The sequence below is a fragment of the Perognathus longimembris genome, chromosome 2, assembly GCF_023159225.1.
Source record: "Perognathus longimembris pacificus isolate PPM17 chromosome 2, ASM2315922v1, whole genome shotgun sequence".
Lineage (NCBI taxonomy): Eukaryota > Metazoa > Chordata > Mammalia > Rodentia > Heteromyidae > Perognathus > Perognathus longimembris.
This window is the reverse complement of record NC_063162.1, coordinates 29057938-29084991: the sequence shown is the minus strand read 5'-3', so window position 1 is coordinate 29084991 and position 27054 is coordinate 29057938. Positions and strand designations below refer to the sequence as shown.

Sequence of the window (27054 nt, the reverse complement as noted above, 5' to 3'; positions counted from 1 at the left end):
TATAAAATCTTGCTATTCAGCCTCGTCTGGCTACTTCATTCCTCAATATAAAATCTTGCTATTCAGCCTCATCTGGCCTCAGCCTCCCGAATGCTGGCTCTACAGGTTTGTGCCATGGCAGCCATCTCAGCAGCAGCTCTTTTACTGCTCCTATATCTCTCTGTTCACTCCACTGCTAGCCACTTTTCAGAGGCATGCTAATTACCAGATGCTGGTCACAAGTGGATAGCTAGGAGTTGAGCTTAATCATTACACATTCCTAATGTCATCAGGCAATCCACTGATGGCTCAAAATGACCTAGTGCTCATGTCATAACCAACTGGTACTTTCACATCACAAATGAAGCTTAGCACGGAAAGTTCACCACATTTTATAGAGAAAAGGAATCTTGGGATCAGAAGGATTCAGTCACCTCAGGACTGAAATTCAGATTTCTCTGACCCAAAGTCTATATATATTCTTTCTACTATAATTAATGCTGTACACCGACTGAGCTCAGTGCCTCTGGACTATACTGGCTACCAGTCAAACTTCCTGATGGGCCAAAAATGCATTATAGGTTGTTCTCCAAACGTATTCTGCCCATCTCTAATACATTAAGCAATGACCAGTTGTGGTTAGGGGTATAGCTCTGTGGTAAAGTACTTGCCTAGAATGCCAAAGGTCCTGAATTCAATACCCAAGACAGCCAAAACATGGCCTAATAGATTCTTGTTAGAAGTACTGGCAACACTAGCAATTAGAAAAGCTCAGAAAAAATGATGTAACAATGATACAGGCATCATATTTGGCTATTTTAACATCCATGGTCTCAAGTAATCCTGTATTGAGCTACACAATTTAGTGTAATGTCTAGTCTTCACGTGTATGGTCAGTTCCATAGTAGTAGGACAGGAAATAGTTTCCTTTATGATAGTCACTAAAACTCCAGTGGAATCTGGGCAGAAAAGTTCAGGTAACCTAGCTTTTCCCTGAGAAGAAGCTAATCCTCTGAGAGAGCTTCATTTCCAAAGCAGTTGTATAAAATACTGGGTTAAACAATATTATACAAATTTATATTATAAGACTTCTCACAACTGTAGTATACTAATGTGTATTAATAGAAGCTTTAAAGGAAAATGAATATAAAATGCACAAAATACACAGTAAATTATACATATAATTCTTATGAGTAAGTCTGTCTGCCATCAGTATCCTTTGGAGACACTAGTCTTTCACAGCACAAGTATTTTTATGAATACACTGTTGTAAGCAATAAATATTAAAATGTGATCTCTTAAGGGACAACAATGGCCATTTTGTTCACTACCTTCCGTTTAGCACACTGGGACTACACCTTTTTGACTTTCCAGGAAAATGAGCCTTGTGTCCAAAGTCATGCTCTCAGAAGCTCTGGACCAACTTGCAAATTCAAAGTAATAAATATGTTTTACTATGACCAGGATGTACCTTCTTTCATTTTAGAGGAGGAATTCTTCCTTAGAGAACTCACTGTGATAGAAGGTGCCAATAATCATGAATTGAGACTAACAGGTCAAGGAACAAATCAATCAAGCAAGCAAACCAGAAGATTTCCCTGTGGGATATGATATATATGATGCCATGGATTCTAAGACACACAAAATCAGGCTTGACTGGGCTAAGATAAAATTATAGTTATGTCTTAGGAAGTAGATGAGAATGAAAATAATATTAGTAAATATCACAAAAAATGGGGGCAACACAATCAAGATGCCCTATAACTTAGCATTTTTCTGCTTTTCCTAATTTATTTTATCTATTTATTTATTTGGGCCAGTCCTGGGCCTTGGACTCAGGGCCTGAACACTGTCCTGGCTTCTTTTTGCTCAAAGATAGCACTCTGCCACTTGAGCCATAGCGCCACTTCTGGCCATTTTCTGTATATGTGGTGCTGGGGAATTGAACCCAGGGCTTCATGTATACAAGGCAAGCACTCTTGCCACTAAGCCATATCCCTAGCCCATGCTTGTCCTAATTTTTTTTTTTTTTTTTTTGCCAGTCCTGGGCCTTGGACTCAGGGCCTGAGCACTGTCCCTGGCTTCCTTCTGCTCAAGGCTAGCACTCTGCCACTTGAGCCACAGCGCCACTTCTGGCCGTTTTCTGTATATGTGGTGCTGGGGAATCGAACCCAGGGCCTCATGTATACGAGGCAAGCTCTCTTGCCACTAGGCCATATCCCCAGCCCCCTTGTCCTAATTTTTGAGAAAGTCTTGCTATGTAACCCAGGATAGCCTCAAACTCACAATCCCCTTGCTTTGGCCTCCCAAGTGCTGAGATTTCAGATGCACCCCACCAAACTTAATTTCTTTCTATTCTCTTTCATGCATTTGTGCTCCAACTATCAACATAAATGTTTCCACCAGTGTCATATAAACAAGCACCTATGTTCATATTGTTGCCTTTCCCTAAAATGCCTATTGCCCATACTTTCACCACTCTACTGGCTAACTCCAAACTGCCTTCATTATCCAAGCCCTATTTCAAATGACACAACATTCAGGAAGTTTTCTTTCATTACCCTAGGTATATATGGATACTCTAAAGTCCATAATTTGTATCTAATTTCCAGGTTTTGTCATTTTTCTTAATTTAACATGTATCTGAGAACCTTTTATATACTAGAGTCTGTATAGATACTTTGTACATATTTCTATACTTGTTTTAGCTACTTGATTTATATTAGTTACTTCAATTTGTCTACAGATTTTTGTCACTTCAGAGTAAGTCCTGATTCACTGTAACCAGTACTTTGCCTTGACCTCAGTAGTTACTCAAATATGGTTTGCAGGAAGGCATTTAAACAGATGTGTATATGGGTTGGAGATACAATTATAATAGGTATGATTCACTAGATATGATATTGTAATAAAGGAAGGACCCAGGAAAAAGATGACATTTGTGAGAATCTTGAAGAAAGGGTAGAAATTTAAATTTGAGATAGAAGCAGGAATATTTCCATTTAATTAAAATACAAAATTCAAAAAAAAGTTAGAAAAAATTGAAGCTAAACTGAAATGGTCTTAAAACTCAGGCAAAAGAATCCATACTGCTTTTATAATTCAGGAGGAGTGATTCAAAGTGTTAGGGGTATACAAGAATATACACAAGGTTACATGTGTAAATCTCATGGTATACATGGGAGCTATAGACCTCCTGTGATTGGAGAAGGAAAAATAAATCACAGATCTGAAAGTTCTGCAGTAGCTCTCTCATATAATTGCTAATTTGTCTTCTCGTTCTTTGGGATGGAGCAATCAATAATTAATGAGGTTCCAAGTATAGTCCCTTTTGTTACCTTTTTAGGACCAGACCTATACAGGGAATGGCCTGGGTAGAATCCAACTGTCTCCATAATATGAACTAGAATTCATTAATGTGGAATTCAATTGACTTTCAAAAACAAACCATATGAGGGGCTGGGGATATGGCCTAGTGGCAAGAGAGCTTGCCTCGTATACATGAGGCCCTAGGTTCGATTCCCCAGCACCACATATACAGAAAACGGTCAGAAGTGGCGCTGTGGCTCAAGTGGCAGAGTGCTAGCCTTGAGCAAAAGGAAACCAGGGACAGTGCTCAGGCCCTGAGTCCAAGCCCCAGGACTGGCCAAAAAAAGAAAAACCATACTCTTGAACAAGACATATTTAAGGAGACTTTGCTGTCAGATTCTGTGTTAGGAAAACAATCTAATTAATCTGGGTCACTTGTGGGAATGGGAATTTCATTTGAGGGGACAGGATATGGGAGAACAAAGGGTAGAAAATCTTCAAGACCATTTTGGAACATGTTGTTTTTCTGAGGAGATATCCAAGAAGACTCAGTAAAAATTCATTAACAATGTCAGGCACTGGTGGCTCATGCCTGTAATCCTAGCTACTCAGGAGGCTGAGATCTGAGGATTACAGTTTGAAGACAACACAGGCAGAAAAGTACCTGTGAGACTCTAACTTCCAATTAACCACTTAAAGCAGAGGTGAAACTGTGGCTGAAAGTGGTAGAGTGCTAATCTTTAACAAAATGAGCTCAGGGACAGCACCTAGGTCCTGAGTTCAAGCCTCATAACTGACACTCCCTCCCCCCCAAAAAAAGAACTTGGGGCTGGGAATATGGCTTAGCGGTAAGAGTGCTTGCCTTGCATGCACATAGCCCTGGGTTCCATTCCTCAGCACCTCATAAACAGAAAAAAGCCGGAAGTGGTGCTGTGGCTCAAGTGGTAGAGTGCTAGCCTTGAGCAAAAAGAAGCCAGGGACAGTGCTCAGGCCCTGAGTCCAAGCTCCAGGATGGGGAGAGAGGGAGAGGGAGGGAGAGAGGAAGAGGGAGGGAGAGAGGGGGAGAGAGAGAGAGAGAGAGAGAGAGAGAGAGAGAGAGGGAGGGAAGGGAGGGAGAGGGAGAGGGAGAGGGAGAGGGAGAGGGAGAGGGAGAGGGAGAAGGAGAGGGAGAGGGAGGGGGAGGGGGAGAGGGAGGGGGAGGGGGAGGGGGAGAGGGAGGAGAGGGAGGGGGAGAGAGAGAGAACTTAACAACAGAATGAAGGCATGGGGGACTATGAAAGGTGGAGAACAAACTAGCCAAGATCAAAACATAGGAGAAGGGAAGAATAACAACTCAAAACACTTGGCAAATAAGCTCTAACAGCTGAATTTGACTATTTTGAAGGTCCTCACTTATTCACAATGAGTTGGAATGTACTATAGCCTGGAGGGAAGTGAGACCAAATGAGGTTTGGTGTGGTCAATGTAGAGCTAAAGCCATGGACCCAAAATGGGATTCAGTTTATAAAAAATGAGAAGTGCTTAGGGACTTCTCTGTTTCCTCTCCTAATTTTATTCAAACTATTAGTGCTGGAAATTATGGGTATGCCGGGGTCAAAGAAATGTGTGTTAGGCAGTCACCATTTAGAATTCACCAACCTCCAATAAAACTGTTTTGCGTGAGTTCAGGAAATGGTAATTGCAATAAGGCAGAAACACAAATAATTCAAGTGGCTATCCCCATAAAATTTTCCAAAATAAATAATTATACTAAGTATTTTCAAAAGTCCTTCAAACTGGGCACTGGTGGCTCATGTCTGTAATCATAGCTACACAGGAGGTTGAGATCTGAAGATCACAATTCAAAGCTGCTTGAGCAGGATAATCTGCAAGACAGTTATCTCCAACTAACCAACAGTAAACCAGAAGTACCACTGTGGCTCAAAGTGGTAGAGAGCTAGCCTTGAACAAAAGAGCTCAGGGACAGCACCTAGGCCCCTAGTTCAAGTCCTTCAAGCCAAAAGAAACATGTGTTTAGAGCAAGAACCCTCTATGGCAATGTGCTACCTCCACCTCATCTGTGTCTACAGATCCTACAGCCTGCTTCCCCCACTACCAAGAAACCTGTCCAGGTGTGGGCCTGTCCCTGAGGGCATATTATCCTCTATCCCCTGCACTGCTCATCTTTAGTCTCCTCACCTCAATTCAACAGCTTCATGATTACTAATTACCTCAATGTATATACCTCTACTCTTCTGCTTCTTATTCTTATATATAAACATTGGTTTTTCATAATGTCCTATAGTGCATTATCAAGTCCACCTCAACCCTTCCTTGGTCAACACACACACACACACACACACACACACACACACACACACACACACACACACACACACACACACTGTGCCAGTGGTAGAGACTCTTCAGAGGTTGACAGTTTACCTACAGACATCCAAGTCTGCCAAGTTCAGTCCACACTTTCTAATCTCACACTACTCCAAAGAGACTTAAAAAGTAATTTCATATACATTAGTTATGCAGATGAACACACTCCCATTCTTGTTACTCTTCTCCACATATTTACATAAAGATCAATGTTAACATAGGTTCCTTACTCTTTTCTCCACCTGTACAGCACTGCTGTCCAACACTGCCACTGTTGTTATCAAAATTTGGCAATGGTCCCAGAATTAGAAAATTACAGTGGCACTTTAACACTGGCTAAAATATCTATTTCGTAACTGCTATGGCTCATTATCCTCAAGTAATTCCCTCTGCTTTACACTGCTTTCTCCTCTGAAAAGATGGACAAGTCCTGACGTCATCCTTTCACAATCAGTTGTATCCTCTTCACAACAGATGTTACCATGTAGTGGAGCACTAAGTGTGCCCAATCCCATAGAACTGAGTAGGACTGGCCACACTATTCAGTTCCATTTGTGAAAATACTTGGCCTCTATCAAATGTTTTCTCTTTCATTTTTCTCTCATTTGAGACCTCTCAACAACCTGAAGAAGAATGAGAATTCTCCCCACTCCCCAGCTAAGGAATCTATAATTCAACAAGGATTGTATGACTTATTCAGAGACAAGCAAATAAATGATAGGGCCAAGACTCAGCTGATAATTTCTATATTTAACCCTAACTCTTCTCCCAGAAACACTTCTGAAACTATACCTGGCTCCCAAGCAAGCCTCATAGCTCCGATGCAAGTTTACGGGGGATGCTGAAGGCCCTATGATGTACAGCTTTAGTCTCTCCTCCTTTCCACATCACTGTTTTTAACTCTCTCTCTCTCAAAGCACCAAGTCTTGTCACACTCACATCCCCCCTTCACCCCCACTAACTTCCCATGGTCAACCAAGTTCATTGCTTTGCTTTGAACTTGGTTTTGCCCCTTCTTCACTGATACAACCTTCATCCAATGATTTACTTACTTCTTATGATTTACTTTTTTTTTTTTTTGGTCAGTCTTGGGGCTTGAACTCTGGGCCTGGGCACTGTCCCTGAGCTTCTTTTGCTCAAGGCTAACCACAGTGTCATTTCTGGCTTATTTGAGTAATTTGTTGGAGACAAGAGTCTTGCATAATTTTCTGCCCAGGGTTGGCTTCGAACTGTGATCCTCAGATCTCAGCCTCCTGAGCAGCTAGAATTACAGGCGTGAGCCACTGGCACTAGGCCAATTTACTCACTTCTTAACCACAGATGGTGCAAATACACATTAGCTTACAGTTTCACATCCATGTTCTCTGTCCTTTCCCCTTCTCCCCTTGCCCTGCTAAAATGATCCATTTTAGAGTACAAGCTCCTGGCCCAGAAAGCTCTATTTAAGTACTTGCACAAAGCCTTACATTCAAATGCACATAAACATTATAATATTGATTAAAAGCTGTTACACTCCTGTCTTTCCACCTAAAATAAGGACAAGAAATCCACTGGCAAAAATAGCAAAGAGAATTTTTTTTTAACCTCAATTCAGAGTTTCTCCATAGGAATTAGCTTATCAGGGTTATAAAGCAGATGAAAAAGCACATTTATTTACCTGTGGTCCCCAAATAAACACAAATGACTAAGTGATTTCTTATTAGTTTCCTATCAGCAACAACAGTCCAGTTCTACTACACAGCAAGGCCAACCCAGGTAAGAGGATTCTAGTCACCAGCATCCTCATTACAGGAAAAGGAGAAGCAGAAGGTCAAATTGTACTTGGACTGGTGCTCTTGAAAAGCATGACTGTCCATGACTTACCGGTTTATCCTTGATGGTAGGGCTTGACACACACAGGTAGAGCTTCCCATCTTCTTCTAGGCAGGCATCTATCAGAGCTTGCACTGAGCTCTCCTCCTGGAACAGTAGAAAGGCATAGCCTTGGGGAGAGTAAAAACAAAAGGGTAGAAGATAAATTAGTAGATTAAACTTGAAGTACAAGTTTAAAAAAAAAACCTGTTACTTCATTATGGCAAATTCTTACTAAAACCTAGGAAGCTTAAGAGGGACAAATGAACTTGAAACCCTCAAGTGCCAGGTGCTATGTTAAGTGCTCACAGACATTTCCTCACAGATTAAGGGCACACCAACACAACTTTGTTCAATTCTCATAACTACTCAGGGGAGCAAGTTTGGAATACCTCTGTAGAAATTTCCACACAGAGGTATCTTCATGATTAATGACAACAGGTTGGTGCAATATGGACCCAGGCCATGACTAGCAGCCAGGAAACAACTATCATTTGCCTCCAAGTTCCACCAAAGCAATACGCTTGACTAAGGCAATGAGTGTCGCGTCCTAAATGAAAGAAGCTCAATATAAAATATGTCCAGAATAGGATATGATGGCAAATCAAGGTAAACATCAGATTGATTGTTCAAAACTAGAGGACTGAAGGAAACAGTCATAGGAGTTTTTAAAACGGTTTTGTTTGTTTACAAACAAGACTATGAAGCCCAGGTTGGTCTCAAACTCATGATCCTCCTGCTTTTAGCCTCTCATGTTCTGGAACTATCGGCATGTACCACCATGCCCAGCTGGATAGTGTTTCTTTTAGGGGGAGGGATAAGATTTTCTAAAATTGACTGTGGTGATAGTTGTACAAGTCTGTGAGCATACTGAAAATCATTGAATTATATATATTAAATTGTGAACTGTATGGTATGTGAATTATACTTCAACATAGAATTTTTTTTTAAATAAGCTCAATGTCAGGCTGGTGTGCTTTTACACATTGCTGCAGCTATTATTGCTAGTTCTCTAAGGGATACTCTTTTGATGGAGTAACCAATCTAGAATGTGAAGACTGATAGAAGGATTTCCATGGATACGTTCAGGCTTTACAGATACCTATGTAGGCAGTATTGGAGTTTAAACTGAGGGATTTGCACTTCCTAGGGCAGAAGCTCCACCATTTAAATGGTACCTACAGCTCTTTTGCTTTAGTTATTTTCTAAAAGGGTTTTACTTTTATATCTGGTCCAGCTAGACCTCAATCCTATTTATACTTATGGCTGGTATGACAGACATGCACCACCATGCCCAGCTTTTTTTTTTTTTGGCCAATCCTGGGGCTTGGACTCAGGGCCTGAGCACTGTCCCTGGCTTCTTTTTGCTCAATGAAAGCACTCTATCTCTTGAGCCACAGCACCACTTCCAGCTTTTTCTGTTTAACATGTGGTGCTGAGGAATCGAACCCAGGGCTTTGTGCATGCTAGGCAAGCTCTCTACCGCTAAGCTACATGCCCAGCTTTTTTATTGGTTGAAATAAGGTCTCAAGAACTTTTGCCTGGGAGTGGCCTTGAACCACCAACCTCCCAATATCCATCTCTTGATCAACTAGAACTATAAATGATAGTCACTGTATGGCTGTAATGTAATATTTTAAACTGACACATAATAACTATACATATGTATAGATGTGTCAATGTATAATGATTAAACCCTGGTACTTAAACATTTACCATTTCTCTCTCTCTCTCTCTCTCTCTCTCTCTCTCTCTCTTGCTCTCTCTCGTGTGCCAGTCCTGGGTCTTGAACTCAAGGTCTGGGCGCTGTCTCTGAGCTTTTTTCCTCAAGGCTAGTGTTCTACCACTTGAGCCACAGCTCCACTGTTGACTTTTTGGTGGTTGAGATAAGAATATCACAGACTTTCCTGCCTGGGCTGGCTTTGAATCTCAATCCCCAGGTCTTAGCTCTCTGAGTATCTAAGATTATAGGCATGAGCCACCAGCATCTGGTGCCTGTTTTTCTTTTTTTGTGTGCGTGCTGGTACTGATGCTCAAAGCCTCATCTTTTAGCTCTCACACTTTCATTGACGGCTGGTAGTCTACCCCTTGACCCATATCTCCAGTTCCAGCTTTTTGCTGTTTAGTTGTACAGGAATTCTCAGAGCTCAGCCTCCTGAATGGTTTTGATAATAGTCATGACTCACCAGCATCTATCATTGCCTTGTGCTGGGAAGCGTCAAACTCCTTTCTTTTAGTTCTTTATCAGAGACAGCACAAGTCTAGTCTAAAAAAGGCCCTAGATTCAATTCTCAGCAAAAATAAAATAAAACACATAACTACTGTAAACTATAATCATCCTACTAGAACAGCCAGTTTTGTTCAGTTCAATTTAATAAAATTTATTAAGTAATAGTTACATGTGGGTCATAATCTATGAATTATGGGAACACTGAAATGAATAAGACCAAGTTCCTGCTGTCAAGAATTATGTAGCATAATAAAAAAAATATTTAGGCAATCGCAAAACAGTAAGATAAATGGGGACAAGAAGTATCACGGAAACCCAAAAAGAGCAAGAGCTCTGACTTGGGAGAATCAATGAAGACTTCAGAGAGAATAACAGATGTTCATGAGGCCAACACTGGGGCATTCTTGAATGACAGCTGAGCAAAGACCCATCACGAGCTAGTCTAAGCCTGAGCACACAATATTCAATCTCTTTACAATACTGATAGCTTGGCTAAATCTCTCATCTATCATCTCAACTCCATGTCCTGCTACTGACTTCTAAGGAAATCATACCAATAATGTTCTCCTCTGGTGCACTGTAACTATAGAGAAGGATAAGAAGCCATGAATACAGAAGATTTTCACATATCAAACCAAGATGTTTAACTGATAACCAAATATCTAGGACACAAAGTTCTCTGAAGTTCTGGCCAGATAATATCCTGTCACATAATAACAATAACAATTCTTTTATGGCCTTCTCAAGAATGGCTATTCCTTTTAGTCTTTTCTCCAACCCTCTTCATCCATGATATCAAGCATTCACCCAGGCAAAGCAGGAAAGACCAGCTACTGCCCAACACACCAGAGTGGCCAGTACTGTAGCCACTGAGCTGAATGAGTGACCAGGGAGCTTCAAGAAAAGAGAATGTTGCTGGGTACTGGTGGCTCATACCTATAATCCTAGCTACTCAGGAGGCTGAGATCTGAGGATGGCAGTTCAAAGCCAGCCCAGGCAGAAAGTCCCGACGAGACTCTTACCTTCAATAAACCACTCAAAAACTGGAAGTGATACTATGGCTCAAGTGGTAGAACACAAAGAGGCTCAGGAACAGCACCCAGGCCCTGAATTCAGGCCCCACAACTGACAGAAAGCAAGCAAGCAAGAGAGAAATAGAGGAAGGGAGGGAGGAGAAAGGGAGAGAGGGCGAGGAAGAGGGAGAGAGAGGGAGAGAGGGAGAGAAAGAGAGAGAGAGAGAGAGAGAGAGAGAGAGAGAGAGAGAGAGAGAGAGAGAGAATTAGGACTGAAAGCTATTTTCCATGCTTTGTTTCCAGGACAGATCAAAGGAATTAGCAGGTGTTCAGGCAGAGAAAATAAAACCTTAACTGAAAACATAAAAAGATAATATATGGGCTGGGAATATGGCCTAGTGGCAAGCGAGAGTACTTGCCTCATACACATGAAGCCCTGGGTTCGATTCCTCAGCACCACATATATAGAAAAGGCCAGAAGTGGCACTGTGGCTCAAGTGGCAGAGTGCTAGCCTTGAGCAAGAAGAAACAGTGCTCAAACCCTGAGTTCAAGACCCAGGACTGGCCCAAAATGATAATATACTATTGCTTCATACCCCTTCTCTTTTGCAAACAGTATCAAACTATCACCACATCATAGAGAATTTATTACAAATGTAGGGTTTTCATTTAACATGAGAACATTAATTCTACTGGCCAAACAATATGGGAGAACAGTTACAAATGTAAGTATAATAAAAGAAAGGCCTCAGCAGGCCCCCTTAAGCCTCCTGTCTGAGCAGGTTAAATGCTGACACAGGTCTTTCATGAAGGTGCTAAGAGACATATTGGATATCTTGACCTTAGAGAGGAGCCTGGCTGCTTATACATTATGCACAAGCACATTGTAAAGGCCTAGTGCTGGCTACACTCAGTAAGCTGGGCTTTCTCTAGCCCCTTGCTTCTGGAAGCCCACTAGGCTGATTGTATGTTTCTTCCACACTACTGCCTATCCTCTGTCATCTTCCACATCAAATCCAATTTTGAGCTAAGCTCGGTCAACAGAGGGAAGGAAGACTGGCTCTCCACAACACCTGAGTAGCTACCCAAAAAAAGCACGCATACTTTTACTTAGCCATCCATGTCTACATTGGCATCAGATGGATTAACAACTGGGAGTGATAAGTAAAAGTCTGACAGACAGGCTCCTGGGTTCGATTCCCAGTACCGCTTAATGTGAGGTAGAAATTAAATAAAGGTTTTACTAACTGATCAATTCCACATGGCCAAATGAAAAAGAGTTCTGTAGATGAGAAGACAGTGGATACAAGTCTGAACATTCAGTAGCTGCCTGGTTATGACAGCTAATTGGTAACATTTATTGAGTATTTACTATAACAAGCATAAGTCTAAAAGCCTTGTGTGTATTACTTCGTTTCATCCTCACATACAGCCTATGAAGGAAGTATTATGTTAAGCTCTGTTTTACAGTTTCAGAAATTGCACAGAGTAATTGTCTTGCTTAATATGTCATCAGTAAATGGTAGAATAGTGAACTTGAATATAAACTTAATATTTCTGCTGGGTGTCAGAGACTCACATCTGGAATTATAGCAATTCAAGAGGCTGAGATCTGAGGATTCTGGTAGGAAGCCAGCCTAGGCAGGAAAAGTTTGTGGGACTCCATCTCTAATTAGCCACCAAAAAACCAGATAAGTATAGATGTGGCTCAAGTGGTAGAGCCCATCTTGAGCAAAAAAGCTAAAGGACAGGGACAAGGCCCTAAATTCAAGCCCTAGTACCTAAATATTGTCCTATCACTACATATTTGTCCTCATGTCTTACAGATATATAGATCATAAGTTAACATGTGTAGAAGTGTTTGGTAAACAAGGGTGTCAAGCAAGTGCTAAGTTTTTTTTTGTTGTTGTTGTTGTTTTCTCTTATTTACTGTCAAAGTGATGTACAGAGAGGTTACAGTTTCATACGTTAGGCCCTGGGTACATTTCTTGTACTGTTTGTTACCTTGGTGTTGTTTTTTGCCAGTCCTGGGCCTTGGACTCAGGGCCTGGGCACTATCCCTGGCTTCTATTTGCCCAAGGTTAGCACTCTGCCACTTGAGCCACAACGCCACTTCTGGCCGTTTTCTGTATATGTGGTGCTGGGGAATCGAACCCAGGGCTTCATGTAAATGAGGCAAGCACTCTGCCACTAGGCCATATTCCCAGCCCCAAGTGCTAAGTTTTTGTTTACTACATTTTCTATTATGTATATATAGTTCCACTTCCAGCTTTGTGATGGTAAACTGGAGATAAGAGTTTCAGAGCCTTTCCTGCCATAGCTGGATTTAAACCAGGATCCTCAGATTTCAGCCACCTGCATGGCTGAAGGCATGAGCCCCAGTGTCCAGCCTGGAAACTCCTTATTAAAGTTACTTGACATTTTGAATATTACCACATGCACACAATAAAGTGACTAAGTATCTGCTTTCCCATACCATCAGCCATTTCCACCAAGACAGAATTGACTATTCTTTGCTGTTTCTAACACATTCTTTAAATAAAAGCTGGTGTCACCTGATAATAGGGTGTCTCTCATGGTCACTTTGATGTTACTTCTATTATTTTTGGATGACAGAAAAAAAAATGCTTTGGCCCGAAACTTATCAACTCCTTCCATTTTCTCTTGTTCTCAAACAGTAACAGATGTCAGCATTAAAAAAAAAAAATGCCTCCAGTATTAGAAATAGTGGCTTGAGGAGTGTGGGCAGTATTCAGAGACATGATGAGCTATGTGGAACCCTCAGAGCAGAGCCAGTCTATGAGAGGAGGTGTGTGCTCTGGGGAAAACAGGACAAATTCTCAACCACTGCCACCATCAATGACCCTGGCTTACAATTAGAATGTAGAGCAGGAAATTCCTGGCTTTCTCAAAAGTGCCAAATAGGTTGGAGGAGGAAGAGTGACCAGTGAGGGATTTTTAGACAGGCATAAATTGATCAATGCAATTTTCTGGGAGGAAAAGAAACAGGAAGGTCACAGAAAGGACACAATTAAGATAATTCCATTTTATTTGGCTACTTTTTTTGAAGGGTAAATTTAATTAAAAGGGTTCTTTCTTGTAATACCTGAAAACACATTAACAGTAACAACTTCTAAAATGTTCTTGGCTATGTTTCAAAAACAAAGCTTCCTGAACTCTTAAATACATAATTTTGCAAGTTAGAATTTGAATCCTAGTATAAATAGCAATCACCACCAAATTTACTACAACTATCATGTACTTAGTGTTCAAAATGTTCTGGGAACTTTTCAATAAACATATTACATCTGTTACTTTATTTTATCCTCACAGCATCTCTACGAAATCTCTACAAAGAAAATACAGTTGTTATTACTATTTTATAGATGAGGAAATTCAGGGACTTTTCAGATTAAAACCTGAGGTTCAGGTTCAGGATTTAAATTTGGGCCAGATCCCAGAATCTCTCACTCTTTTTCTGTTTTTTTTTTTGTTTTTTTGTTTTTTTTGGCCAGTCCTGGGCCTTGGACTCAGGGCCTGAGCACTGTCCCTGGCTTCTTCCCGCTCAAGGCTAGCACTCTGCCACTTGAGCCACAGCGCCGCTTCTGGCCGTTTTCTGTATATGTGGTGCTGGGGAATCGAACCTAGGGCCTCGTGTATCCGAGGCAGGCACTCTTGCCACTAGGCTATATCCCCAGCCCCTCTCACTCTTTTTCTTTTCTTTTCTTTTTTTTTTTTTTTTTTTTTTTTTTTGCCTGTCCTGGGGCTTGAACTCAGGGCCTGAGCATTGTCCCTGGCTTCTTTTTGGTCAAGGCTAGCACTCTGCCAACTTGAGCCACAGCGCCACTTCTGGCCTTTTCTATAGATGTGGTGCTGAGGAAACAAACTTAGGGCTTCAAGCACCTTGCCACTAGGCCACATTCCCAGCCCTCCATAGTCTCTCACTCTTATCCATTAGTTTATACTTTTCATGCAGAAACAGGAAGATAAAAACTTAAATGTCACTAATAAGTAAGGACTTGCCTTATTTATAAGGACATTTATAAAATGACCTTGTGATAGTAACCATTTTGACAGCATTTTAGTAGTATTTTAGTTACCTACACTTTAATCCTACAATTTAAGTAATATGCAGATTGAAGTTTCTAAAATCCACGCTATATCAACATAAGTTGGAATGATGAATTTCAAGATAACCAAAGCAGGTTTAGGTTTATTTAGGACAGTCAATTTTTTTTGTAAGCTGAGTCATTTCTTGTTGGCATTCAATTTTTTTTTTTGTTTTTTAGTTTTACATTTAAAAATGAGTGTTTTTTTGGGAGTTGGAAGTTTTGAGGACCTTTCCTGCCCTTGGACCTGTGTCCTCTGTACCCCTTCTCCTAGTGAAATCCTTGGTACCTGGAAGAACATGGCAGAAATCAACAGCTGGAGGACCAGGATAAGGAAGCCAACTAGCCCTTCTTCCCCACCAAGGATTCTAGGCCTAGCACAGTTGCAGCTTGAGGGAAGAGTCTTAAATAAAATAGAGTTCTAACGTGTGTGTGTGTGTGTGTGTGTGTGTGTGTGTGTGTGTGTGTTGGCACTGCAGCTTCAGCTCAGGGCCTATGGTTCTTGCTTGGTTCTTTCACTTAGTGCTGGCAATCTACCAGTTGAGCCACAACTCCACTTCCAGCTTGAGATGAGCCTCATGGATTTTTCTTCCTGGGCTGGCTTCAAAGCAAGATCCTCAGATATCAACCTTCTGAGTGGCTAGGATTTCAGGCATGAGCCACCACCAGCACCTGGCTATACATTACTCTTAATCCAGTAATTGAGAAAAATAATTGCGAGAGAGAAAGCAAATGTGGCAAATTGAGTGGCTGAAAAAAGGATTTATAGGCATTTACTATATTACTTCTACAACTTTTTTTTTTTTTTTTTTTTTTTTTTAGGCCAGTCCTGGGCCTTGGACTCAGGGCCTGAGCACTGTCCCTGGCTTCTTCCTGCTCAAGGCTAGCACTCTGCCACTTGAGCCACAGCGCCGCTTCTGGCCGTTTTCTGTATATGTGGTGCTGGGGAATCGAACCTAGGGCCTCGTGTATCCAAGGCAGGCACTCTTGCCACTAGGCTATATCCCCAGCCCCCTTCTACAACTTTTTTGATGGTTTAAAATTTTTCAATGTGAAAACTTGTGGAAAAGAAAATTATTATAAGTGAAATATTTTTTCTAATAAAGAGGGTAATATACTCTGCCACTGTATAAAAAGATGTGAAGGTTTTGCCTTTGCTTGCAGTGGTGGGCCAGTTTTAAAAGACCCAACAGTTCTTAAAATCAACAAATGCTATTAGTGATGTCTGTGTTTCAGGTAACAGCTGCAAATGGAAAATAATTCCAGGTTGTTGGGCTGTTTCCCAGTTGCGCTCATAAAATGGTTGCTCCAATCAGAAGTAGCTGGCTTCCCACCGAGACCAGTGGCAGAAGAAAAAGTTGATGGCTTGAACAGGCAGAGAGCTCTCTGCTCTCAGAAAATCCAGCCTCCTTATATACTAATGACCTTCCTAGAGAGAATGAAGGGCACCTTCCTGCTACAGCTGCCTTAGTTCAGACCTTTTTTTGGCCCAAGTAGTCTGCTGCAAACATTCTCTCTGACCTTGGTTTTCAGGTCAGAGGACTTACCTGGTTTGCCTAAGGAGATCTAAGTTTGGATTCAGCTCAAGAGAACCAAATATATCTTGGAGGGACAAGGCATAACACTATTCACTGAAGTTACAAAGATGAATAAGCCAAAAGAACCCTGGCTTGGAAAATCTCAGCTTGTCAATGAATGACTACTTACATAAAAAGTGCTACATTGGGGGTATGTCGCACAGAACACTAGTAAGAAACAAATGGAGCAGATTTACCCAAACATCAAGGAAAGCAATAGAATAAAGGTGATATCTAATCTGCAGGATGATTACTTTTCCAGGAAGTAAAGGTATTCAGAGTTGAGGAAAGGGAACAACACTGACATGGAAAGGCTAAATTAGGGGTGGCTCTCTGGAGAGTACTGAGCAAAATTTGTGGCTTAGAGCATAGCACTGGGGGGAAATAAATCCATTTATCAACTCCCATCTGTTGCCTGGAGAACACAGTGGTCTGTGAACTAGATCTCTCATTTTATCTTCCTCTTGGATGAGAACACCTGAACCCTTATGTACCCTAGGTGCTGCAGGGGAAATTGACATGAGCAAATCGTATATTCAGAAGCTTATATGCTAGTACAAGAAGGTCATGGAGTGTAAGTACACAGAGAACTCCAACGTAGGGACAATGCATTAAAGATCCTGAGTTATTTTTAAAAAACATAATACTAGGGCTGGGAATATGGCCTAATGGTAAAGTGCTCGCCTCGTATACATGAAGCCCTGGGTTTGATTCCTCAGCACCACATATACAGAAAATGGCCAGAAGTGGCACTGTGGCTCAAGTTGGCAGAGTGCAAGCCTTGAGCAAAAAGAAGCCAGGGACAGTGCTCAGGCCCTGAGTTTAAGCCCCAGAACTAGCAAAAGAACCAAACAAGCAAAAAAAAAACCAAAAAAACCCATAATACTAAAAGTTGAACATCAAAGAAAGAAAGACGTTTACTTTCAGTGAAGAAGACATAGATAGAGAAGGAAGGAAAATGAAGTGGTGGCCCTGAGGCCAGATTTTAATAGTATGCTTAGGTAAAAAACACAGCATGGGAGGAGAGTCCAAGAGAAGAAATTATTTCAAGTTACAATGTAGGAATGGTTCTGAAAATGGGTACTGTCCAACTCCATGGATTCCTAAACATTCCCTTTAGTGCCACAACCCAACATGTGACTTTGACTATATTTACTACACAGAGGCAAGACAAACATTTTGGTTCTAGCCTGTTTTATGTTTTCTATTATGCTAATAACTGCTTCTTTGTGGGTTTGTAGTCACTGGAGAGGGCGGGGGGGGGTGGTATTTGAGAATGAATAGCAACAACAAAAAAGTTTGCTGAGTAGAACCACTTCAGAAATGAAAACTGGCAATCCATTTCCTGTGTTCTCAGTAAAGTCCTGCAGTCCGGGGCAGTGACCTGGACATTTGGCCTTAAAATCTGCTGTTTATATAATCTCACATTCCCTATATAAAGAGGTCCTTGTGAAGTCTGCCAATCTGTCAGTTCTAGTCACAGTCAGTTCTAACAAGCACCTGACCAAGAAAAACAGACTAGACCAGGGGGTGTAGGAAGGAACTGGTCAAACCAGTTGAACAATTTTATTATTACTAAGCATTACATTTTCATGGGGAGAGGCAAGGATTAGCATTATTTAACACTTTGTAAACCTAAATTCTGAGTTGGTGCTTACATACAATCCTCTTAACAACCTAATACTAGTAGTCCTAACACTACCAGTATTTACTGAGGTGAGTAAACTAAGGCTCAGAGATTAAATTACTTATTCAGTGTCCCATAGATAGTACTGTAGTTGCCCAGGTCCGAGTCCAGAAAGCTAGTCTATTCCACACTTGTTGCATTTTCTCACAACATTTCAGACAACTAGTGAATTCTACTTTACATCAGTAGAATTTTCCATACAGGTGGATGGGACTTTAGCCCAGCCCTACACTGAGCCTTGATAAGTAATTGCTTCTTTTTTCTGGACTTGCACACTCCAGTTCCTGGATGCTGCCTCCAATGCATTACCTCTGCACCCAGTTTCCCCTCTAACACTAAGGCCATTCTATTTGGAAGACAATCCAGGTCTGTGCTTAGCTTTCAAGAACTTTCACCAGATCCTGCCAGCCAACTTCCCATTTCCTTTTTTTTAAATATACTTTTTAATTTCACCAGATGTTTTTAAAACAATGACTGATTTCATTTGATGTTCAAGATTTTTATTCTAATTAAATTTTTTGCAGTGTTGGAGAATCGAATCTTTTGATTCTTATTTTCCTCTCCTTACGTAATCAATTTCATTGATTAAGATGTTAGGGACTAACCCCAGGGCCTCTCCCTTGGAAGCAAGCACTCTCCCTACTGAGCTGCATTTTTAACTCTTGCACCTAATATATCATCTTTTGTTCATACTTGTTCATAGCCCATTCAATTTTCATGCAATTCATGTCACCAAGTCCTGACCAAAGCTAAAACATCCTCTGCCTCATCCTGCCCAATTTGCATTTCATTTCAGCTTCTGAAATCTACTCTCTTCCAAAGAAAGTCCCCATCAAGAATAGTTACAGTTTCTCTGAACTAAACAAGCACCTGTCCTTCCCCAGCACCTCTGCCTGGGCACAGCACAGAATGTACTCTGTGACCTTGTACAAGCTGTCTCTGCTATTTATGTAGCTGCTCAAGCTTTGTCATGTGGCCTGTATATCCCCATTGCTTTCTCCTTTCTATACAGTTCCAAAAGCTATAAATGCTTTGCAAAGCAAAGACTGCCTTTAAAATTTTATCTTCAATACAATGCAAAAAAAAAAAAGATACTCTCCATTTTAAGAGAAGTTTAAATGGAGAGTATATAAAGACAAAAAAGCTGTTGTTACTATGAAGTATAGTTTCCATGTTTTTACAAGAAAATCCTTCCTTGGAATAAAAAGTGTAACCTAGTATATATTTCAACATTTGGGAAAACAAGCAAGCAAGCAAGCAAGGGGGGGAGGGGGGAAGGGAGAGAGAGAGACAGAGAGAGGAAGGAGAAGGGGAGAGGGATGGGAGGAGGGATGAGGAGGGGGGAAGGAGGGGGAAGGGGAGAGGAAGGGGAAGGGAAATGCAAAGGGGAAGAGATATTACTCAAAAGATTACAAACTACAAAAGGTTAAGTACATACTAAAATCCACTGGCTTCCCAACTAATGGATTTACATAACTCAAAAGATGGAAAAACTGGGAATCTGAGTCTAAAACAACACTGACTTACTTCCACTCAAATTGTACTATGAGGGGAAAAATTTGTTAAGTTTGAAAACTGTCCTTTCTAAAGCTGAAGGAAAATGAAACAGACGCTACACTCCAGCCCGCTGTAGCTGCACAGTGACCTGATGTTGTCCATTTAAAGTAGAACCCCCTTTCTTTCCCCTCAAACAGCAACTCTAACTGGCCGACGCAAAGTCAATCTGAATCCCACGTGGCCTGCCTTATGCCAGGTTCCCAAAGCATGTTAGCATTATATAACACAACTGCATGACTTGTTCACAAGGTCCAACAGATCAGCCAAAACCTGGCCAGTGTGGAGGAGATACATAATCACCAGCTGAAACCACCAGAAACCACTCAGAAGGACACACTTTTCTGCAAATGGAAAGGAATCATCAGCATGCATACACCTAGCTTGCTTTTATGCACAGATTTCTATTCCTGCTCCTGTCTGGGTACCTGGACCCTGTGCTCCCAGAAAGCCCAAACTAACACAAGCTGCCCAAGTAAGCTGAGGCTGCTGGCTTCATCCATCCCATTGCCAGCATCACCGACTTTTTTTTTTTTTTTTTTTTTTTTTTTTTTGGGCCAGTCCTGGGACTTGGACTCAGGGCCTGAGCACTGTCCCTGGCTTCTTTTTGCTCAAGGCTAGCACTCTGCCACTTGAGCCACAGCGCCACTTCTGGCCATTTTCTGTATATGTGGTGCTGGGGAATTGAACCCAGGGCCTCATGTATACGAAGCAAGCACTCTTGCCACTAGGCCATATCCCCAGCCCCCAGCATCACCGACTTTTAAAGACCATTTCAGAGCCACATGTCCAATCTCCTGTCCAACATCCTTGACTCTGACCAGAGGCTTCTGCCAGCAGTGGTAGAGAAGCTGTACTCACTGCCCAGGAGCTGCCAGCTCCTCTTCTGGCTCCCATGTGAGAGATTAGATTATCGTCCTATCAGGAGCAGCTATTTACTGTGGATCTGGGATAGAAGGCTCAGGGTAAGTAGACATTTTTTAATAGCTTCAGTGACAACTTTGCATAAGTGACATTCTCCTAGGAGTCAATGAAGAAAGACTGTGCTAAACACATTTATTATTAAATTTGTCACACCAAACCTCCCTTTCTAGCTGCCATATTCACAGCCCATGCTCAAGGAAGCAAAACCAAGCTGTTCTCCTATTAAATAGTCAAGGAATCCATAGCTTTATCATTAAAATGATGAATACTATACTTAGGTATCAAAAGATAAACTGGACCAGTTACATTTCTTCTCTATGGAATTTAACTAGAAACAGGAAAACAATGTGAGCAGAATCAAAGAATGATGGAACATTACAATTGGAACAAACAGTGCCCAGTGTTCAAGTCCCTGCAGCCTGTTACCTCTTAGTACCGTACCTCTATGACACCTGGTCATATCACAGTTCCTGTGCTTGTGTTTCCATTGTCACTCACAACCACACACCTGATTAGCACACCAGAATCACTGAGCACTGCAATTAAAGAACTCAACTACAAAGCAGTTCAACCCAGTACAGAAATAGTGTAGCATCTCTTCATGTGTCTATTGTCCATTCCTATTTGTTCTTCCATTAATTGTTGTTGTTGTTTTGTTGTTGTTGTTTTCTGGCCGTGGGGCTTGAACTCTGGGTCTGGGAGCTGACACCGAGCTCTTCAGCTCAGGCTAGTGCTCTACCACTTGAGCTACAGCATCACTTTCAGTTTTCTGGTGGTTAATTGGAGATAAAAGTCTCACACTGCCTGGACTGGCTTTGAACCTCAATCCTCAGATCGCAGCTTCCTGAGTAGCATGAGCCATCAGTGCCCAGCTGGTTGTTGTTTTTGAGTGTTTATTTTGGGGGAGTTTAATTTTTTGAGCTCTAAGTAAATTTTAGATATGAGGCCCTTGTCAGATGCATAGATAGTATAAATCTTCTCCCATTCTATGGGATTTTTAGAAAACTAACAATAACAGATGCTGGTGAGGTTGTGGCCAAAAAGAAACAGTACTATACTGTTGGTGGGAATGTAAACTTGTTAAACCACTCTGGAAAGCAGTATGGAGGTAGACTAAACACAGAGCTTCCCTATGACCCAGCAATTCCACTCCTGGGCATTTGTCCAATAGAACACAAAAAAGGCCACACTATTGTGGTGGGGACAAGAAGGAATGCTGGGAGAGTGTGAGGGAAGGGATGATATTGTTTAAAAGGAAAATTATTCTTTATCTGACTTAAGTAACTGTAACATCTCTGTACATGACTTTTACAATACAAATAAATAAATAGATAAAAAAAAGGCCACACTAAAGTTATCAGCAGAACCATGTTCTCTACAGCATTGTTTACCATAGCCAAGATATAGAATCAACACAAATGCCCCTCAGTAGACAAATGGATCAAGAAAATGTGGTATATATACACAATCCTCTTCCATCAGAAAGAATGACATTGTACTGTATTCCTAAGGAAATGAAAAGACTTGGAAAAAATTAAATTAAATGAAGTAAGCCAGACCCAAAGAAACATAGGTCCCTCACTTGTTGTAGCAAGAATGTGCCTATAAATCTATAAGTAAACACACTGGATGATAAAAAACAAAAAATATACTTGGACATGATAAACTATACAGGACTCTAGACATTCACACAGTGAGACCAAAGGAAGATAGTCATAGGAAAGTATCATAAAGGCTCAATAGCGATATGTATATGATCTTATAAAATAATGTTTATCGAAATGAACTCCTTGAAATGGAAATGATTTTTTTTTAATTTTGATTTTTCTTTTTGTTTTCTCCTTTGTCGCTGTTTTTGTTTCCTGTATATTTTGTCTTGTAAGTTTTTTGGTTTGGGGGAGGGGAAAGAGGGGGGGACACAGAAATGGTGGGACAACGTGTGAACAAATATAACAGTGATACTCACTAAACACTATTGAAAATGAACTATACTACTTGTGGTGGGTGGGTCAGGAGGGGGAAACTGGGAGAAAACAAGCGAAGAGGTGACACTGTTCAAAAAGAAATGTACTCATTACCTGACTTATTTAAATGTAACCTTCTTTACATCATCTTTACCATAAAGAATTGAAAAAAAGATTTAAAAAATAGTATAGCATCACCAAGGAGGCAGAATCCTAAAGTTAAGATCTGGCAAAAAGGCAGCTTAGACCTATAGTTCCAATCTAAGCTATCTCTTTGGATATACTTTAGCTATGTGAATCTAACAGGTAGAATTCAAGGACACAGGAAAAAGACAAAGGACAAAGGCTTTCAAAAAGCCTCCGTTTGTTACCCCCCCATACCCAGCCACAATTTTTTTGTTTACTTATTTTTCAGGTATGGTCTCACTTGTTTTGTCTGAGCTAGCCTCAGGTCATATTATTCCTAACTCTAGCCTACTGCATAGCTGAGTTCACAGGTATGAACCCAAGACCTAGAATACTGAAATGGAAGTCTTGATTAGTTGTTGGTTTTTTTTTTGGTCAAGGCAGGCCTCAAACTAAGAGTCTCTCAATCTCTTCTTCCCAAGAAGCTGAGAGGTAGCAGCCATTGTATCTGACTGAGGGCAGTTCTTTTAGATAAAGAAATCAGAAGATTATTCTGCTCAAGTGGCATTTGAACCCAGGCCTAAGGGAAGAAAGAGTGTTCTGTTAAGAAATCTGGGCAAGGAGAGCTTTTGACAAAAGGCAAAGAGCTAAGGTGTGGTGGCACAAGTGTATAATCAAAGCATCCAGAAAGCTGAGGCAAGAAGATTTCAAGTTCAAGGCCAGCTTAGTCTATACAATGAGACACTACCTTATTTTTTAAAAAAAAAAGTACAGCAAGAAAGTCACAATAGACTAAGAAGGTAAGAAAGAAAACAACAGTAAAAAGATTTAAGCACTTCAAGTCCAAGATTTATACTCATGTAGTCCCTGACTTCTACAGGGATCCATTATATGCCAAACACAGAGGCAAAAAGGTAAGTTCACAGCTGCAAAGTACCATTTATCTAATCTGGAACTAAGCAAAAAAAAAATTGCTGCAGATGTTCAAATTACCATAAACTTCACAAAGAAATTGCTTTGAGAAGCCATGTGACATCAAATTGAGTCATCAAGATTCTCATTTCTTTTAACTTTAGCTAAGCAGCTTGTAACTCAGCCTAAAGAAAGTAACATGAAAGATAAGGCAAAATACAAGAACACATAAACAAAAGTATTTTTTTCTAATAGCCTAAATAACAAACAACCAAATAAACCAGACTACAGCAATAGGTCCAGCAGCCTTTGAAAATATACAAATTATGCTGAAATTTGAGGGCAAAGGAAAAAGAAAAGTACACAGAAGATTCTATCTCTGCTGTTATTATAATCCCGATCCCCAACAAACATGTATATGAATAAGGATTCAAAAAATGATGACGACTAGTTCTGCTCAAGAGGTAGCATGGGTCATAGGGCTTGAACTCTGGGCTTGGGTGCTGTCCCTGAGCTCTTCAGCTCAAGGCTAGTGCTCTACCACTTGAGCCACAGGGCCATTTCTAGTTTTCTGGTGGTTAATTGGAAATAGAAGTCTCATCGACTTTGCTGCCCGGGCTGGCTCTGAACTGTAATCCTCAGATCTCAGCCTCCTGAGTAGCTAGGAATACAGGAGTGAGCCACCAGACCCAGCTTGCGCTATTCTTGTTCACAAAATAACACTTGTTCAGTGAAAATCAGATTACTTTAGTCTGGTTCTATTACTTTATCTGGTTCTGGTTCTTTATATCATCAAGGCCTAGAACTAGGTTAACAACAGAAATTTGTGGGTCAGATATTTGAGAAGAGGGGCACTATGATCTCTGTTTCATAATTGTAGTAATACTGCAATACCCTTTGAAGCTAACTACTCATCCTTGAAACTTCTCTTCATTTCCAGTCTTTTAGTCATGTACATCTCCAATGCATATACTCTTCTTCCTCCTAGTTATTAACAAAGTTTAATTCTCTATTTTATATTTTTCCCTTCTCTATACTCTTGAGAGATACAACAAAAGGCAAGTAAGTATTACCTTTTTGATCATGTGAATAAAAAATGTAAAAAATTACTTAATTTGCCTTAACGTTTTAGTGTCTAGGAACTTACACACCACTTAGAAAATAATCAAAGAAAGCGACAAAGACTGAACTGTAAAATTGGTATCAGAGTACTATTTACCTTTTCAACAAGCCTAGAAATAACTTAAATGTCTCACTATGTGGGCTTTCTTAGGTGAGTTAAAGTACAAAAAGTAGCTTTTATAGTGAATTCTTGGCCTGGGAATGTGGCTTAGTGGTAGAGTGCTTGCCTAGCGTGCAAGAAGCCCCAGGTTTGACTCCTTAGTACCACATAATCAGAAAAATCCAGAAATGGTGCTATGGCTAAGTGAGCACAGAGAGGTACAGGGACAGCGCCCTGAGTTCAAGTGCCAGGACAAACGAACAAATAAATTGAGTTCTTGCAATACTGGTTAATGACCTGGGAAAAAGCCCTTGCATACTTTAATCTTCATAAAAGTTGGAAGAAAAATTGATCACTGTTGGGAGTGGATTGAGTAGTAGAATACCTACCTAGCAATCATGAGGTCCTGAGCTCAAACAACACTAGTGACAAAAAACTCAAATAGTATTTGTAATATAAAATCAAATTTGGCTTCATAAGCACTTTGAGGAAAACAGGCTGAAAGGAAATACATCAAAATGTTTTTTGAGGGCTGGGAATATGGCCTAGTGGCAAGAGTGCTTGCCTCCTATACACGAAGCCCTGGGTTTGATTCCCCAGGACCACATATATATAGAAAACGGCCAGAAGTGGTGCTGTGGCTCATGTAGCAGAGTGCTAGCCTTGAGCAAAAAGAAGCCAGGGACAGTGGTCAGGCCCTGAGTCCAATGCCCAAGACTGGCAAAAAGAAAAAAAAAAGTTTTTTGAAAGGATTAACATTGGTCATATGACTAGTATTTTAACAGTTCTCTATTCTTGAAGAGTGTGTTGTGTGTGCTGGTCTTGAACTCAGAATCCATGTGCTATCCCTTAGTTTTTCCACTCAAAACTGGACCTATACCACTTGAGCCACAGCTCTATTTCTGGCCTTCTGGTGATTAGAATCTTAGTTTTTCCTGTTTGGGCTGGCTTTGAACCACAATGATTAGATCTCCAACTTCTGAGTAGCTGGGATTATAGGTGTGAGCCATGGACTACACTACTGGTTTATTTTGCTAGTTAACTTGGGATAAGAGTCTCTCAGATATGTCTACCTACAGTGGCTTTGAATGTCGGTCCTCAGATCTTAGCCTCCTGAGTAGCTAAGGTTAAAGGTATGAGTCACCAGAGCTCAGCTTCACCATCCCTACTTCTTCAAAGCCTTTTCATTTGCATTGCTTTCTCCTACCTCACCATATTCCATCTACCCTTCCTTCATTTCGTCAAAGGCACTAATGCTCCTTTCATATTGTCTTTCTCATTAGTCTGCTTGGAACTTGCTTCCTCACACTTTGTAGCTAACACCTCAATTTGGGATTAAATGCCATTTTCTCAGAGAAGCTCTCTCCATACCCCCAAGCTAATGAGATGTAGCCTCTTTACAGAGTCTCTACAGCACTCTTCATCATTGAAGAAACTTATCACAGGCTATAATCATATTTATTTTTATGTCTATTTTGTCTCCCCGGGAAATATCATCTTATGAGGTTAGGGGCCACATCATAAAGCCAAACATTCTGACTTGCATGCATTCCATGTTCTCAGCAGTGCTCTGAAGAACACCAAGCACTGGGTTGCTTGTGGTCCTCAACTGATCCAGAGGTTTCTTCACATTTTCAGTGGCCTCAGTGGCCCCAGTGACCCTTGTGCTGCAATGAGCTCCAGTTCTGTATCATTTCATCTCTGCTGCTCTAACAACACGTAAGTTGACGTGCCTGGCTATGATTTCTCCACGTAGCTTTTAAGCACTTTATATTACATTGAAAATGGTCATGGTTTTAAAAATGCTGCTTCAAAACTTTTCAGATGGGCTGGGGATATAGCCTAGTGGCAAGAGTGCCTGCCTCAGATACACGAGGCCCTAGGTTCGATTCCCCAGCACCACATATACAGAAAACGGCCAGAAGCGGCACTGTGGCTCAAGTGGCAGAGTGCTAGCCTTGAGCGGGAAGAAGCCAGGGACAGTGCTCAGGCACTGAGTCCAAGGCCCAGGACTGGCCAAAAGAAAACACAAAACTTTTCAGATAAACTTGCTGGATGAATAGAAAATTCTTTTTCATAAGGCATATACTTTCTAAGAGATAAGGCTCAATAGTAAAGGGTTCAAGTTTTCTTCTCAGTTTCTATGTAAGCTTAAAACGCAAAACCAAACAAGTCATTTCCAATGGCCAGTCTAGATGAGCTAAGAAAAATTATGATCATCAAAAGATAA

The 27054-nt window shown here is 40.9% G+C and overlaps 1 protein-coding gene across 10 annotated transcripts in view; it reads right to left on the bottom strand.

Annotated features, from left to right (window-relative positions):
* Cpeb3 (cytoplasmic polyadenylation element binding protein 3) overlaps positions 1–27054 on the bottom strand; it is a 189075-nt gene that overhangs the window by 36108 nt on the left and 125913 nt on the right. For all 10 annotated transcript variants that reach the window (XM_048338707.1, XM_048338705.1, XM_048338706.1 and 7 more), the window contains one exon: positions 7519–7637. In XM_048338707.1, the coding sequence (XP_048194664.1) occupies positions 7519–7637 (119 nt within the window). The remainder of the gene's footprint in view (positions 1–7518; positions 7638–27054) is intronic.